Genomic DNA, 15,454 nt, shown 5'->3' on the forward strand with positions numbered 1-15,454 from the left:
TGCTTAGAGATGTCCCGCCCCTTAGCCTATGTACGATGTGTTGGAGTGCTACCCATTAGATGCGCGAGTGTGATGTACTTATGTTACATAAGTAAACTAATGAGTCCATTGGAGACGTTTCTGGGGGGGGTGCTTTGGGATTTAGCCTTTGCAGACCACAAACACCTACAGACTATGGGACAAGGCAAAGCCCAAAAGGCAGAATAGGGCCTCTTTAACTAGCTAACTTCACAAGTAAAAGAGCAAGTGTGTTCACGGTCAAATGCTTTTCCTCATGATACTGTAAATATCAACACATCTCTTCAGTTGGGTGAATTCAGAATAAAACAATTTATTCATTACAAACATATAAAAATGACAAAAACAACCAGGTGGCAAGATATAAAATGTTCTAGTTTGTACAAAAACTTCCAAAACCATCATCAGAAATGCAGACCCACTCCATATGAACATTTTCGTCTGGGTTCTTTATGTAAATATAGTACAAATCTTTAATCTTAGCTACAAAGATACTTTTTGGATCTCTTTTTGTCAGGTGTCGCAATAAAAAACAGCTTTCAAACTAAAAAATAAGTAATGGGCATGAAATTCATTAGAGACTTCACAGCAATTCAAATACAGAATCAGAAGTCCATGGAAAATTCACAGTGTTGCCTTCACATCAATGAAGTGTAAACATTGTTGCATATCATAACTCACCTTCATAAATATACAGAAATACTCATCAAGTGAGCAAAACGTGTAAAAAAAGGAACAACTTTTCAATCATTTGAGGTTTTTAACCTTCGGTAGTCAATCTACTGGTGTGTGCTTGTGACATTAACAAAGATAAGGCAAAAATAATTGTCCCTGTGTTCAAGTGTTACTGTATCTGTCATCTAAACACAGAGGGAAGGTTAGACTGATTCAGGTGGCGTAAAGTAGCATTTTCTCATCCGATGACATGGTGAAGAGGAATATACACAGCAGGGTTCACATTAGGTACATATAAACATTTGTACATTTTTAACAAATACTGGGAACTATATAAAGTGATTTCATTTATAAAGGCTTGACAGTGGTACGTTATTGTGAACTATATGTATAAAACCGGAAATGCTTCAGAGAACTAACAGGAAAAAACGAACAAATTCTTCTTTTAAATAGAGAAAATTATGGTTTGAGGTAACAGGAAGTTTATCATGAACTGATCGGAGATTTTTTACCAAAGTACGAAAGTCAGGGTTGCTTAATCATGTGAGTACTATTAGTACTTCTGTGGTATTCCTAGGGAGGTCGTGTTAAAAATGTTTAGAGCACTGTTTGATTATCATTACAGACAGACATTTCCACAAACAGATGCTTTTTTAGACAGACCTACATAATGGTCCTTAGCATCCCTTTGTGAATAAAGGGAAGTCTTCAATTTGATACAGAAATAAACTTGAAATACAACCTGCATTATGTAACTGTCTTTTTGGAACTGTAAACCTGCCTTAGGGTGGGGTGAGCATTTCATTTCTCAAAGGGCCCCGTGTGCCTGATTGTCAAGGTTTGAAAAAATAAAGACAATCCCAAAATGCACAAGCTTCTTAGAAAAATAAATAATCCCTTCTCAGTTTGATTATGCCAAGCAAAATGGAACAAGTATAAGAAAAAGAAAATGTCATCTGTTAACAACCGAGGAGTTGAAGTTTGATGGCATGCTGCATATGGTGCCGTCTCTTTAAATGAGTTATTTCACATGAGAGTTCCAGTGAGGTGACACTGTCCAGGACCAGAGGGATGTCTTCTGTTACTTAAGTCTGCTTTTTGGTATCTGTCTGAGATAAACCTGTAATAGAAAGATGGTACAGCATTAGAGAAACAACCTTCAAAGGACAAGGTTAAAAAAGCGATGAATTAAGCAGTAAGATATTTGGCATGCACAAATTCACCGCACATGGATGACACAGTAGCAGGCAAGAAAATGAAGCAGGCAGGCAGGCGAGCAGTGAAAGGAGGAAAAGAGAGGGAAGAGAGGAGAGGGAATGAGGAACAACGGACCGATGAATCTGCTAGAGCAGCGCTGAGCCGGAGTCAGAGTCTGAGTCGTGGGAGAGGTGGGGCCCCCGGGAACACGAGGACCCCTGAGCCTGCCTGTACTGCTGGTACTCCTGCCGCAGGGCGTTGAAGCGCGCCTCGCTGAGGGAGCGGCTGAGCTGGAGAGGTGGGTTGGAAACTGGCGGGCTGACTGAGGGACACGGGCCTGGGGGAGGGGGGAGCATTGGGGTGAGGAATGCATGGATGGGCACAGGGTGAACACATGCAGCACCATCACATCGAGCATTACACTCGCAACGACACATGCAACATCGAATACACGCAGCACACACTGAGGAGGTGGAGAGGGGGAGTGTTTACCTTTCTGTCGCTCGTCCCGGAGGCCAGCGGTTTGATCATATCTGAGTTCCGACCGGCATCTCCGTGAACCCGTGTGCGACTGATCAAACCTCATGGCCTCCAGGACCTCCGAGTCCACACACGCATCAGCAGAGTCCCACTCATAACTCTCATCTACTGACGTGTTCCTTCTGATGGGACACAGGACCGGTCAGATGACAGCAGACACAAACAGGAAATAAAGGTAACACTTTCTACAACGCCTCATGTTATAATGCGTTATCAAATACATTATTATGCTTTTAGCGGTGTTTAAGTAAGTATAAGCATTTGTACACATTCATAATTTATAACAATAATCAAAAAATGTTATAAAGTATTTTATAATGACTCAAAAGGTCAATCTAATACTTCACAATGGCTTTTTAAAATTGGCATTTTGTCTGTTCATCCAATAATTGTTATGGGATATGGGAGTTATAATTAAATTGACTTTATATATGATTACCACTGTTATAAGGGATTATACAGTGATTATTCTATTCTCTGGTCATTGGGTGCTTTAAGTAAAGTACATATGCTACATCACAAGCTGGTTGTAAATCACTATAATCTGTTAAAGGTCCAAGAACAGCACACACAAGTGACCAGCAGCCATTAAATATTATAATACTTGAGTTTATAAACCATTATAAAATGCCTAATAATCTAATAGTGAGTTTAAAGGTTTATGAATGCTGATAGCTATACATCTAAGGTGCCTTAGGCAGATTACAACACATTATAAGTATGTTTATAATTCACTTAAAACACGAGAGGCATAAAAAGTGTTACCGAAACAAAATGAAAGTTATTTTGGCAACACAAATGAATCCCTGCCCAGAGGACACTCCAGTGACTTGGTGGTTTTGTTCCAGCTGTGGTGATGGTTCACCTTTTGGCTCTCCTCTCAGGAAGCTCCGTCTCCGCTCGGTGCCGCTCGCCCTCCTCAGTGGTCTCGGGGGAGCTGAGCAGCGTGGGGGTGATGGACAGGGACTGACGGAAGAGCCCGGCGCTACCCCTCCCACTGCTCTGACTGGCATAACTGGTCCTTCCCCCCTCCCGTATGTCTGTCTCCCCTCCCCTCCTCATCACCCTGTCTGGCTGTCTGTAACTCTCTGCCTCTCTGGGGGGGAAGGGGGCGTAGTGAGGTGAGGGCCAGCTGACGCCCCGGGGCAGGTAGGACCTCGGGGGGCCCCTGCTGGGCTCCATGTGCCTCATGTTGTCTGCTCTGGATCCTGGCCAGTGCTGGTACTGGGGGACAGGGATGGAAGAGGGCATGGCGACATATTTATACTGGGAGGACCTCATAGGTTCTTGATAAGAAGGAGACCACCTGGAGGATTCTGGGAAAACAGTGGCTTGCCGTCTGGGATCTATGGGCTCCATCATGGGGGGCATTGAGGTTTGTCTGGGGGGGTACATGGAGGCGGTGAGATAGGAAGGACTAGCTAAAGGTCTTTGATGGGGGTGAGGCCTCTCTAAGCTGCCCATGCTGGGGCGTCTGAACGGAATGTACTCCCTCCAGGAGGGGCCCGGTCTGGTGAAGGAGGGCGGGCTGTGTCCCAAACTATAAGACTTCACCCTGACGTCTGGGTTTTGGTACTCGTCCCAGTAACATTTCTCAGAAATATATGCCCTCGGGCTCTCAAAGTGCTCCCACCTCTGTGAGCCTAAACTGATGGATTTCTTTAGGAAAGGTCGAGGGGGGCCCATACCTGAGAGGGTCCTACACGGCCCGATGCTCAAGGACTTCTTTAGAAATGGCACAGGGGCTTGACTTATCCGCGATGCAATGTTGTTAGTCCTGCTGCCCTGAGAAGCTTGACTTTGGGGTTGCTCTAATGAAGACTCACTACTTTCTACAAAACTCTGTGAGCGCTTGGACACTATGTCGGCCATTCCTCTAGCTGCACTGAACAAGGACTGAGCTGACCTGGACCCTATCCTGGATTCAGCTCTGTCCGTGCTCTTGTTCCCCGCTCGGTTTAGTGTTTTCTCATTATAGAGCTGCTTGCTAGTTTTTTCTGGACCAGGCGACGATGGCTCATCTGGAAATCGCACTCTGTGTGAAGAATCTCTAGCTTCCAGATGTGGGAGGGTGCGTTTATGTCTTTGTTTTCTACCCTCATACAGGCTGGGCTCTCCTGCAGAGGGTTGGTTTGAGGGTGTTTCCCGGTTATCCTGAGCATGAACCTCCCAGTTTCTGGGAACCACATCAGGCTTCGGCCCGGGGGATTTGTCTGGCTGTAGTTCTGAACTTTGTCCAGCGGTGTCTGAGACGGCAGTGTCTTCCACCGGCTCATCTACGCTCATTTCTATAAAACCTGGGAGGCTCAGGTATTCAAGAATTGCACTTGTCTGCAGAGGGGACATTTGGACAGATGGAGCTGCTGGCTTGGCCTTAAAGGACCCTGACATCACGGGGACAGAAAACTGTGACTGGTCACTATCAACCTCTTCTACAAGTGTCAATGTGGAAATAGGACTTGGACTATCAGAGAAGAGACATTTGTCACTTCTCCTGGAACGCGTTCGCAGACTCTCTTTTTCTAAACCTGAACTACGTCGCTCATCTTTGGCCTTTGCTCCTATTTCATGGGGCTCATAGGGTAAGGTAGAATAACTGGATGGACTGGGATCCCTCGTAGCCGTGTAGTAGTTTTCAGTCCCCTCAGGCGGGTGGTATGGGGCAGAGAGTGAACTTCCAGGCCTCTCACGGTCAACTGGAGGACTTCTGGCAGATGAGTCCCAGGGCTGACTAGTGGCATTAGCATATGAATGTCTGGACCTCGTAGCAACACCTCCATCCTGTGTCCTTTCCCTAAAGCCCTGCTCAGTCATGGACTTCCTGCATCTATCTTGTAGAGGACTCAAGGGCCTGGCTCTGTCTGGTGTTTCTAGACACAGGATAGGGGGGCTTTCTGAGGAGACGTCGGGGGAGAGCATGGGGAGGGAGGTGTTCTGGGTGACCGGAGAGCGTGAGGAATCAACAGCAAGAGAGTCCTCTGTGATCTCTCTACATGTGCGAGCGTGCAGGGATCTGGGCGATGAGGTGTCCCGGGGGTTCTGCACAGGAAGGAGGCTGGTCCTCGATGTTACCGGGCTGATGTCCCACTGTATGCGGGACGTAGGGAGCCGGTCAGAGGGACTGCTGGTTTTCCCGAAGTAGCACGCTTTCCGATAGTCAGATACACGACATGTCTGAGATGGGGGCCTGGGTTTCTCTCTGATGGTAACGTCTTGTGGCTTCCATACAGGCTCTTCCTCTGATTGTGGCGAGTCCCTTTGAGGACTTGTTGTCCTTTTAGACTGTCGCTCGTCTCTCCCTCGACTTCTTTGTTCCGCTGTGTAGCTCTCCAGCTCCCGCTCCATTTCTTCCCTCTCCTTTGCCAGTCGGACACATTTGTTAATGCTATCGCTCGCCAGCTCACTGTCGAGTGTTGAGACCATGGTGCTGTCATCAGTCAGCTGACTCTCCATAGCATGGTAGCCTGGACGATGTGGTCTGTTTCTATCCAGCAGCTTTGTTCTCCTCCCCAAACTCGGGAAAAGGTCTTCAGCGTGGCCCGGCATGCGAGGCCTCCTGAGAGAATCGCTGGGTTTTAACTCGCTGTTGTCCGAGTAGAAGCTGGCTCTCTCCAACAGAGCCTCCGAGCCTTGTTCCTCGTCAGAATAAAAGCAGCCGTGGCGGGAGAAGTTCCTGGCCATGGCCTGTACTCTTCCAGGAGAGGAGGGAGGTCTGCTCAGCTCCGGGACGTCCACAGTGAGAGGAGAATCCTTCCTCTCGTCCTTCTCTGAGCTCAAGAGACTTGACTTTGGAGAGTCTCTGAATGAAGTCCTGTTGCTCCCCGAGCCACTTGCCCCGCCATTCATTTGCAGGACTTCCTTCTTCAAGTTCTTATCGGAGGGACTTGATTCCTCTTGCAGCGGTTGCATAATGAAGCGTCCATCGGGGCCTCTGGAGATGGACTCCAGAGCCTGAGAGCCCAGGTGACTCTCAAAGAGTGTGTAGTGTGGCGGTGGAGACGAGTTGGACAGGAGCTGTTTCCGCTGGTCGTGGTATTCCCCGCGGCTGCCTTTATCAAAGGACGACCGATCAGAGTGTGAGGAGCAGGAGTTGGGGAAGAAGGGGAGCGGCGGACACAGCTTCAGCTTTAGGACACTGTCCGGGCTGCGAGGAGGTGAGCGACCTCTGAAACAAGATGGGGAAATAATTGATGTATTGCCTAAAACAACCTCACAGTACCGCAGAATATGGCTACTCAATTAATCATATTTTAATCGCAATTACGATTTTGTCTTGCAACGATTATGAAAACAACATAATCGAAATAAAACAAATTAATGTTTTCTTTTATTAGTTTTTCAGTTTTAAATTAAACTTAAAGTTCAGGGTAATGAACTGTTAAAAACATACTGTTCACATTTATCTTTGCAATAAATGGATGTTTTCAAAGTAAATGGATAATCGTTTTTAATAATCGTGATATCAATTATTGAGCCAAATAATCGAGATTATGATTTCTGCCATAATCGAGCTGAATCTGACAAAGAAAAAGCAAAAAGGTGCAATTTGTAACTTGAGACTGATTACAAAGATGACATTGCAATGATGTAAGTATCTTCATTTAATAGTTTCTTTATAGTTAAAAGTCATAAGGCAGTATAAAGTGAAATGGATGGTGAGAAGGCTTTTAGTGTAATTTAAAAACATTCAAGCCAAAATAGATACAAGAATAAGCATTAAATACACTAAACATTTCGTATTTCAAAATCAAATTGCAAATAAAGGAACAAATGTTTGATGAAGATATAAAGCTGTACTGGTGAAGACACTTACTCTTGAGATGGGCTCATCTGCAGAGCTGATGGGAGATCTAGAAAAGGTGAAAGAAGGATTCAAAAGACAGCACTGATGAAATGTTCCAAACATGTCAAAGTGCATTTGACATAAACCTGGTTATCAACAATAAACACTCTCTCTTGGTGTGCGGAGAACACAGCTCTTCTTTTTTGAGAGAACATTTTAAATGAGACATTTGACCTTGTCTTCTCTTCCTGCGCCGACGCTGTCTCCTCTGGCTCATGTAGCATGCTGTCACCAGCGAGAGGATGATGGCCACAAACAGGAAGCACACTCCTCCCAACACACCGGCCAACAGGGGCTCTGGGATGAACTCCAAGAAACTCGGGCGCACGGGGTAAATCTCCATCCCTGTAATCGAACCGGAGTCAAGGAATTACATTTCTAAAAACTAATGTTAATTTAGCAAATAACTAGTAGTATGGAACTTTCACTCAATGCATGTTCAGCTCATGGGTATCTATAAAAGGCACTTACCTGTTGTGGACACATTGACGGACTCACTCGGTTCACTAAGAAGCCTGTTGCTGCGAGACATCAGCCTCAGATCATAACTGGAGTCCTGAGAGACAGACAGATCAGGAGTTTATTGAACATAAACATGTATGCTTATGATGTTAGCTCAACTATTTTCATTCATATCATCAATTTGATGTAAAACCATTTTTGGCACAATAGCTATTTGATCTACACACAAGGCAAGAAACCATCAGGACATACAGACTGATCTCTGGAAAATACAGACACTTATGGAGGAGAAATGTAGTAATTACCCTTAGCAGTCCTTTTACAAGTACTTCACTCTCATTGGCCCCGATTTTGATGCTGAGGATGAGCCACTGGCCCTGGTCCCTGCGGGCCTGCAGCACAAAGCTGGTCAGTGGAGCAGACGGAGCCTCAGGAGGAAACCACTGGAGGAGAACACCTTGGTCCGTGCGGTTGGCTGACAGGAACATTGGAGGATCCAGCATTGGGAGGATGGTGACAACTGTAGGTGCTTCTGTTGGCACAGCTGATCAGAAGACACAATATACAGGGTTCTTACACCTTTTCCAAAGTCAAATTCAAGCACTTTTCAAGGTGCATTTTCAAGCTTTTCAAGCATCTTACAGCTGTTGTAAATTACATATTTATATACACGTACTTATACTCAAATGATTATTTCCCTACCTCACATTAAATCAGATGTTCTTTATGCTATAAACAACCAAGGACTGTTGACCTCTGGGTGAGTGCTGCTTCCAACCTTCACTGGACTAACAATGGCTAATCCCAAACTGTACTGCTTTTTCCTTGCGTTATTCGCCGCCTCCCTACCCCCTCCTGCGCATAACAAATGCGAACAGCCACTACTATCATGTGTGATTATGAGGTCTCAACACAAGATGATTACGCTACATTCCACTGTCAATGTGCGCACAAAACAAACTAGGCATTGTGACTCACTGCTAGCTCTTGGCCGTGCACTGATTGTATTCCTACTGATGATATCGGGTAATATGCATGTTCATCCTGGACCTTCTATTGTATGTAGCCCTAGTTCTGGCCTGTGCCCTGATGTCAATCTTTGTCACAATGATCTGAGTTTCCCTGACTCTACATGTAAATCCTAGAAGCATAACAACAGCCGGTGTTTCTTGTGAATGTTTCCCTGACACAATACACACAAACACAATACACACAAACACACTCAGCGCAGACTCTCCCATCGTGAAGAACAACTGAAATTATTTTTTTGCAAACTTTGCAGGAGGCTACTCGTGGGCTTGACCCTCGTCTTAGACATGGCTTGTATTTGTCTTCTGCTAGCCAACGCTCGTTGAAACTGCAACCTCCTGGCATACTCCTGTCATCTATCACTCTCATCAGAATGCCCAGGTCACACGTAACAAAAACACTTGCAGGGAAGGCCGGAGCGGAGCTGTTTTGCGAAGTAAAGCATTTACAATTTCAAGCACTTAATCCCAAATTCAAGCACTTTTCAAACCTTGAAAACACCTCATAAAATGTCAAGCATTTTCAACCCTGAATATAAGTTCAAACTGTAAAACAGCATTAGAGAGAGTGAGGGGAACTCCAAAAAGAACTCGCACAAACCTAGTGTTCGCACAGAAACGATCTCACTGAAAGGTCCAGAGCCGAGTTTATTCTGAGGTAGGATGCTGAACTGATAGCCAGTGCCAGCAAGAAGCCCGGTCACCAGCAGGTCGTTTTTGGAAGTCGGCACAGGCAGAGAGGCCCATTCATGTTTCCCTCTGGAGGCCTGCTTGAACCTGGAAGGAAAGCAAAACAGACAAAATAAAGACATAAAGCAGAAAACAGTATGTCTTTCAGAGGTGAGAACAGTATGTATTTTGTGTTACTTACCACACAGTGTACTTCTGGGTGTATCCACCATCGAAGCCAGGCACCCAGGACACGTTGGCCTGGTTCATCTCTGTATCGACATTTACTAAGGACACAACATGAGGACTGGTGCCTGAGGAACAGAGAAACTCTTAATAAAGTACGTCTGTCAGCAATATGGATGAATACTCCAAAACTTTAACGAAAGTACCTCAAAATAAGTACAGTACATGAGTAAATCTACTTAGTTACTATCACCACTGCAAGTATGTTATGTGTGCTAGCAGCCCATAATCCACACTATACATAACATAAATCAATGTTAATTCTCTTTCAAATGTTTTGTTTTTCCTTTAAAAAAACAACAAAAAGAACCTATAAAAATACTGTTAAAGAACTGGATCGATAAGTAGCATTTCTTCAATCCATAATAAAATATACAATTATAGTTGGATATTTTTGTCTTGTTATTATTAGCAGGAAAATATAATGTTTGTACAACTATATACAATTAATTCTAGCAATCTCGGTGGGAACCGGGTTAGGGGGGGCTCGAAAATATTTCCAATTACCCAAGGGGGGACTCACTGAAAAAGGCTGGGAACCAATGGATTAATCGCAAAAGTAATTATCTTGCAGAAATTGCAGAATGCTTTTTTCAGAATGGTTTCAATTTTGTATTTTCTCTGTTTTACATCATATTAAAGTCAAAGGTCCCATGACATGCTTTTCCGGTTATTACCCGTCCCCTTGTGTGTTATGTAACTTTTTCTGCATGTAATCGGTCTGCAGAGTCACAAACCCTCAAAGTATACCCTCTAGCGAGTAAAACTCTAACACAGAAAAGACTTGTCTATGCTGCCCCAGAACGCCTCATTGGAGATTTTTAATTTTTTTCTTCCTGAGTATGGTGACGTAACCATACCCAAATGGACCAATCGGCGGAGCCTTTCTCACACACACACACACACACACACACTCAATCTTTTCTCAGCTGCAGCTCCGCGGATTTCTCAGCCGGAGACGGCGACATTTGACCCCACGCAGCAACCAAGAAACCACACCAGTAAGCCAGCTCAAACTGTCTGCTCCTCGCAACGTCCCGCCAACACGGCACCCAGCATTCTCATCTGTTTGTTATTACTAGTGTAATTTTCTGGTTGCTAACAAACGCCATTGTAACACATAATCACTGATGTTCCGTTGTAACGGTGGTGGACTCATCAGAACAGAGTGGGCGAGCTGACCAATCCGAGCACACTGGGCTCATAGGGAGGGGGGGGGGGGGCAGGAGCTCCAACAAGCCGTTTAGGACAGAGAGTGAATACACATACTATACAGAGATGCTGTATGAGAAACCAATGTGATTTTTGAACATTGAACAATGTAAATCTATTCTAGTAGACCTCAACAATGGAATTATGATCAGTAGAAATGGCCATGTCATGGGAACTTTAATATATTTTGGCTTTTGGACTGAAAGTGCATTTTAAGACATTCCCTGGTTATTTTTCACTATTTCTGTGGCATTCTTTAGACAAAAGGGGCATTAGATTCATCCCAAAAGATTATTGGAAGATGAATCGATAATGAAAGTAAATGTTAGACTAGACCTAGAATTCACTCAAGATGGATGTTACATGTAAACAAATATAACTTTGGCCCACTCACCGAGCACCATGACCACAGTGCCTGCGCTGACAGTTGCAACACGATTAGTGGCCAAGCACTCCCAGCCCCCATGGTGGTCTTTACTGAGCGGCTGCAGCAGGAGGGAGCCGTTAGCTAACACGGCGTACTCGGAGCGAGGAGAAGGGCCAATCTGTGAGGAAGGACATTTAGCAACAGGTTCAAATAAGAAACGAAAAAAGTGATAGTTCAGCGCCTCTACTGATCAGTAAAAAAACACCCCGTACCTTGCTCCAGGTTACGTTTGGAGCGGGGTCTCCAGAGGCTTCACAGGGGATGATCAAGTCTCGGCCCACCTCCTGGAGATACTCAGTCCGAGGAGGCACATCTAATGTTGGGGGGTCCTGCAGGAGAAAGAGAGACGTTTTACTTCTGCCCTTGTGTTAACTACTAGGAAACAGTTTTCTATATATCAGAAGAAGAACAGCCGCCCCACCTGCAAAATGACCGTTGTGGGTTCAGACTTCCCCATGGTGCCATAGCTGTTGTAGGCCGTACATGTGTACATGCCTACAGCGTTGTCATTGGCTGTTGCAATAAACACGGAGCCCTCTGAGTTCACTATCCAACCTGGAAACTGGACAGGTGAAAAAAAGAAATTATCAACATGTGGCATGTGTGCAGGCTGAGACAATGCAGGGCAAACCATGTTGCTAGCTGTAGATTACGTTGTCAAGATTCAAATCGTTCCCATCTTTGGTCCAGTTGACATACAGCACAGGGGGGTCAGCCTGCACGGGGCAGATAATGCGCCCCTCCATGCCCGCAGGCAAGTACGTTTCCCGGGACATTCGGACCACGCGTGCAGGGTCTGAGATGCAGGGAAATGAATTGATCACATAAAGTAAAGATGCTCTTGTCCAGGGCTTTAAGAGAAACTAAATGTTTGGAAAAAATAAATAAAATAAAACACTCATCGCAGGCTTACGTTTCACTTTGAGGTGCGCAGAGGCAGAGGGTGGGGTGAGTAACCCATTAGTCGGGATGCAGGTGTAGTTTCCGGAATCCTCTGGGATGAGATTAGGGATAAGAAGTGTTCCATCCACCAAAACCTTCACTCTGGTCTTCAGGGACCTAAAGCCAAAACAACAAAGCAAGGTACATTTTGAGAAGTATTCAAATAAAAAGATAATGTTGATAAGATTATCAGAGCATTGAAAACATGGCAATAATCTAAAGACTAATCTCATTTATTTGAGGTTTATAGAAAGCTGAAGACCACATGATACAACGGTCTTATAAATAATCTAATTAGAAGGGATCGCATTAGATGCATGCTGTGGAGAAATGCCAGAGCTATCCATTGTGTGTATATAAAGACTTGCTTTATATAATCTCCCCAGTATTCCACTAAATAAAATGAGGTTACTGTAATTGATTAAGTCTTATTAACTATGTTTGACATTTGACAGATGTAAGAATCTGTGATGTGACTAACGATCTTGGGTTGTAAATGTAACGTGATATATTGTACTGTAATGCTCATTTAAAGACGTGAACTCACTCAATATGGTAAACATTCTGTCCTTGTTTCAGCCACTCATAGCTGAGGTTAGAAGGGTAGGCGTCAGCCTGGCACTGCAGAACTGCATCCTGGGACATGTTGAGGGTGGTGTCCTCTGGGGAGATGATGATGATTGGAGGTCCTTTTGACAAGTGGAAAGAAAACAAAAACACACCCTATTGTAAGTATTGTGTTTCTATCTTAATGCGCACAGTCTGGCCTAATTAAAGAGATAAGTCCTGACTGTTGGTTGGCCTTGAATCAATGCTACAGCAGGGGATGGACTCTAGGTGGCAGTATACACTCTGTAACCAGGATGTTCCACCTGTTCCCTGGGTTTGGTGGGTAACACATACACAATCTCAAAGCTTTTGATGAGAACAGGATATCATAGATATTTTCTATTCCAGAAAACCATACTTTGTAGATGTTACTTTATAGGGCTTTACCAAACAGTTCAAAACTTCATTTATAACATTGACAGTCGACTGATGTGCATCTTGCGTTTGTTTGTTCTCTTTAAACCTGGTACTGCTACACGGTTGCAGATTATGATTAGGCTTCACCAATTGTATTAGTATTATAATATTTGTAGGATAAGTTTACGGTGGCGGCTGCAAAGTAGTAAAGCATGCCGAGATAAGCTTACTATAACAAAATGACAGGTTCAGGGCAGACAGGGGGAAAGCAGCAGTTATGAATAACTTACGGAACGCCTGCGTGCAACAGTCCACCTTCTAGCTTCTCTTGCACTTTTTTTGTCAATCTCTCTCAAACACACTCACAGCATGTATGGTGTGGACTAACCTGACATGTATTCATTAAAGAAAGTAGATTTTATCAGAAAAACACTAACATCAGATAAGTCAATTCGTCCCTATTAAGACTTTTTACCCATTAGTTTATTCGGCCTTTTCTTTAGTTTGAGTGTCAGTGTGACGTCAGAAAATAACAGACATTCAAAGCGTAGTTTAAAAACCTCACTCTGACATGTTGTGTCTCGTTCACCTGAACATCACAGTGTATGCTGGACAAGAGATAAGCAGGAATTCAGTTCTCCCCTGATGATTGACAGTGCAACACTGACCTTTGACCTGCAGCTGCAGGAAGTGGGTGAGATTTCCCTCGGAGTTGGACACGTGACATTTGTATGTTCCTGAAACATTTCTCTCGACGGAGGCCAAAGACAAGGTACCATTGAGCACCTGGAAGGGGGCGAAGGTGAAGAGGGAGAGGATCAAAGAGAGAGAAAAGTCAGAGGAAGATCATGAGGCTGTCAACGAGAGGACAACAAAGCACTTTGCTTCAAAGCAACATCAAAGTCCAACTCTTACAGAAAATGCTAATTATAAAGTATTTAATTAAAACACTGCAAATGCCATCTGTTAATTCATCTCACTTTAATTTTTTCATGTTTCTCGATTCGGCTCTCATCTTTATGCCAGACAACAGTTGGTCGAGGGTTGCCATGGGCTCCGCAGCTGAGAGTCAGCGAGTCTCCGAGCAGAACCTCCACGAAAGTTGGAGGAGTCTTTATAAACACAGGTGGGGCTAGGACAAAGGGAGCACAGATGTAAGGGTTATTTCTACTTGCCTTTTTTAAATGGGACATATCGACAGGACGATCAGAGCACTTTTTGCACTTACTGCAGACATCGACAGTCAATGAGGGCATCTTAAAGGTGGACAACTTCTCAACAAATGCTTAAAAGGTAAACCTAAATAATGGTAAAACATATGAGAGGGATCACCTGTGACTGGTTTGATTCTTAAAACATCTGGTTTATCTGTATGATCCCCAGACCTTGTATGTCCTCTGTGTGGAGATACACATTTTGTGAAGTATACTTGTGAATTGAGCTGTTTATAACCATATGTTGCACTCTACTGAATCAAGTCAGTAAGAGACCCTGTTAATGCTTCCAAATGTGTGATTTTAAGTACCACAAATGGTAAAACAAGCAGCAAGTCCAATGATGTTGACTGAGAGACTGCTATGTTTTGTCTGTGTGATAGAGTGATTATAGTGAAAAGAGATATGTATGTAGGCTGACCTGGAAGTAGGCATCATGCTAGTTCTCTGGGCAAAAAGCAAATGATTCTTTAGCATTATATTTGGGATTATTGCAGAAAATAAGCTCTTTAGCAAGAAAAATGTTTGTTATTTTTACACGTCCAAAAATAATCTTTACAAATAACTACATGTAATAGGGTAAAAATGCACATGTATGGTGTTAACTCACATGTACAAATCTCTTAGGCTTGTGTTAATTACAGGGCTTATGTCAGGGCCCCAACACACAAAACAAACCATTTTCTTCCAGGGTTTTAGAACTCCTGCAGCACTCTATTGAATAACAAAACGGTTTCATGATTTAACATCCATCGACGGCAAAAATATATGCACTCAAGGAATTGGAGAGGGGGTTGGATTAATATGCCATCATCTATGACCAATGCACTGTCAAGTTTGGTTTTGGGATTGCCAGACATATTGTTGGGTAACGTGTATTCGTATGATACACAATACATGGAATGATGTAATACTGTGATGTACAAAGGTGTCCAGTGTTCACCTGCAACCTGATTCAGCACATGCAGACCTTTCATTCACCGCAGTACAATCCTATCACATCCCGTCTTCACAC

At 44.0% G+C, this 15,454-nt stretch overlaps 1 protein-coding gene across 1 annotated transcript; it reads right to left on the reverse strand.

The window, feature by feature from the left end:
* Positions 1-311: 311 nt before the first annotated feature.
* igsf9b (immunoglobulin superfamily, member 9b) lies at positions 312-14,418 on the reverse strand (the record flags this gene model as incomplete). The annotated part of the gene is made up of 18 exons (XM_079687754.1): positions 312-1,813; positions 2,026-2,227; positions 2,383-2,552; positions 3,296-6,595; positions 7,244-7,280; positions 7,448-7,618; positions 7,745-7,829; positions 8,041-8,279; positions 9,365-9,540; positions 9,635-9,746; positions 11,285-11,435; positions 11,530-11,646; positions 11,739-11,879; positions 11,971-12,113; positions 12,231-12,376; positions 12,807-12,948; positions 13,894-14,011; positions 14,206-14,418. The coding sequence occupies 17 exons, from the start codon at positions 14,416-14,418 to the stop codon at positions 2,037-2,039; spliced, it is 5,652 nt and encodes a 1,883-aa protein (XP_079543880.1). The 3' UTR covers positions 312-1,813; positions 2,026-2,036.
* Between the last annotated feature and the right edge of the window lie 1,036 nt (positions 14,419-15,454).

The sequence above is a fragment of the Notothenia rossii genome, assembly GCF_949606895.1.
Source record: "Notothenia rossii genome assembly, chromosome: 6".
NCBI classification, from domain to species: Eukaryota; Metazoa; Chordata; class Actinopteri; order Perciformes; family Nototheniidae; genus Notothenia; species Notothenia rossii.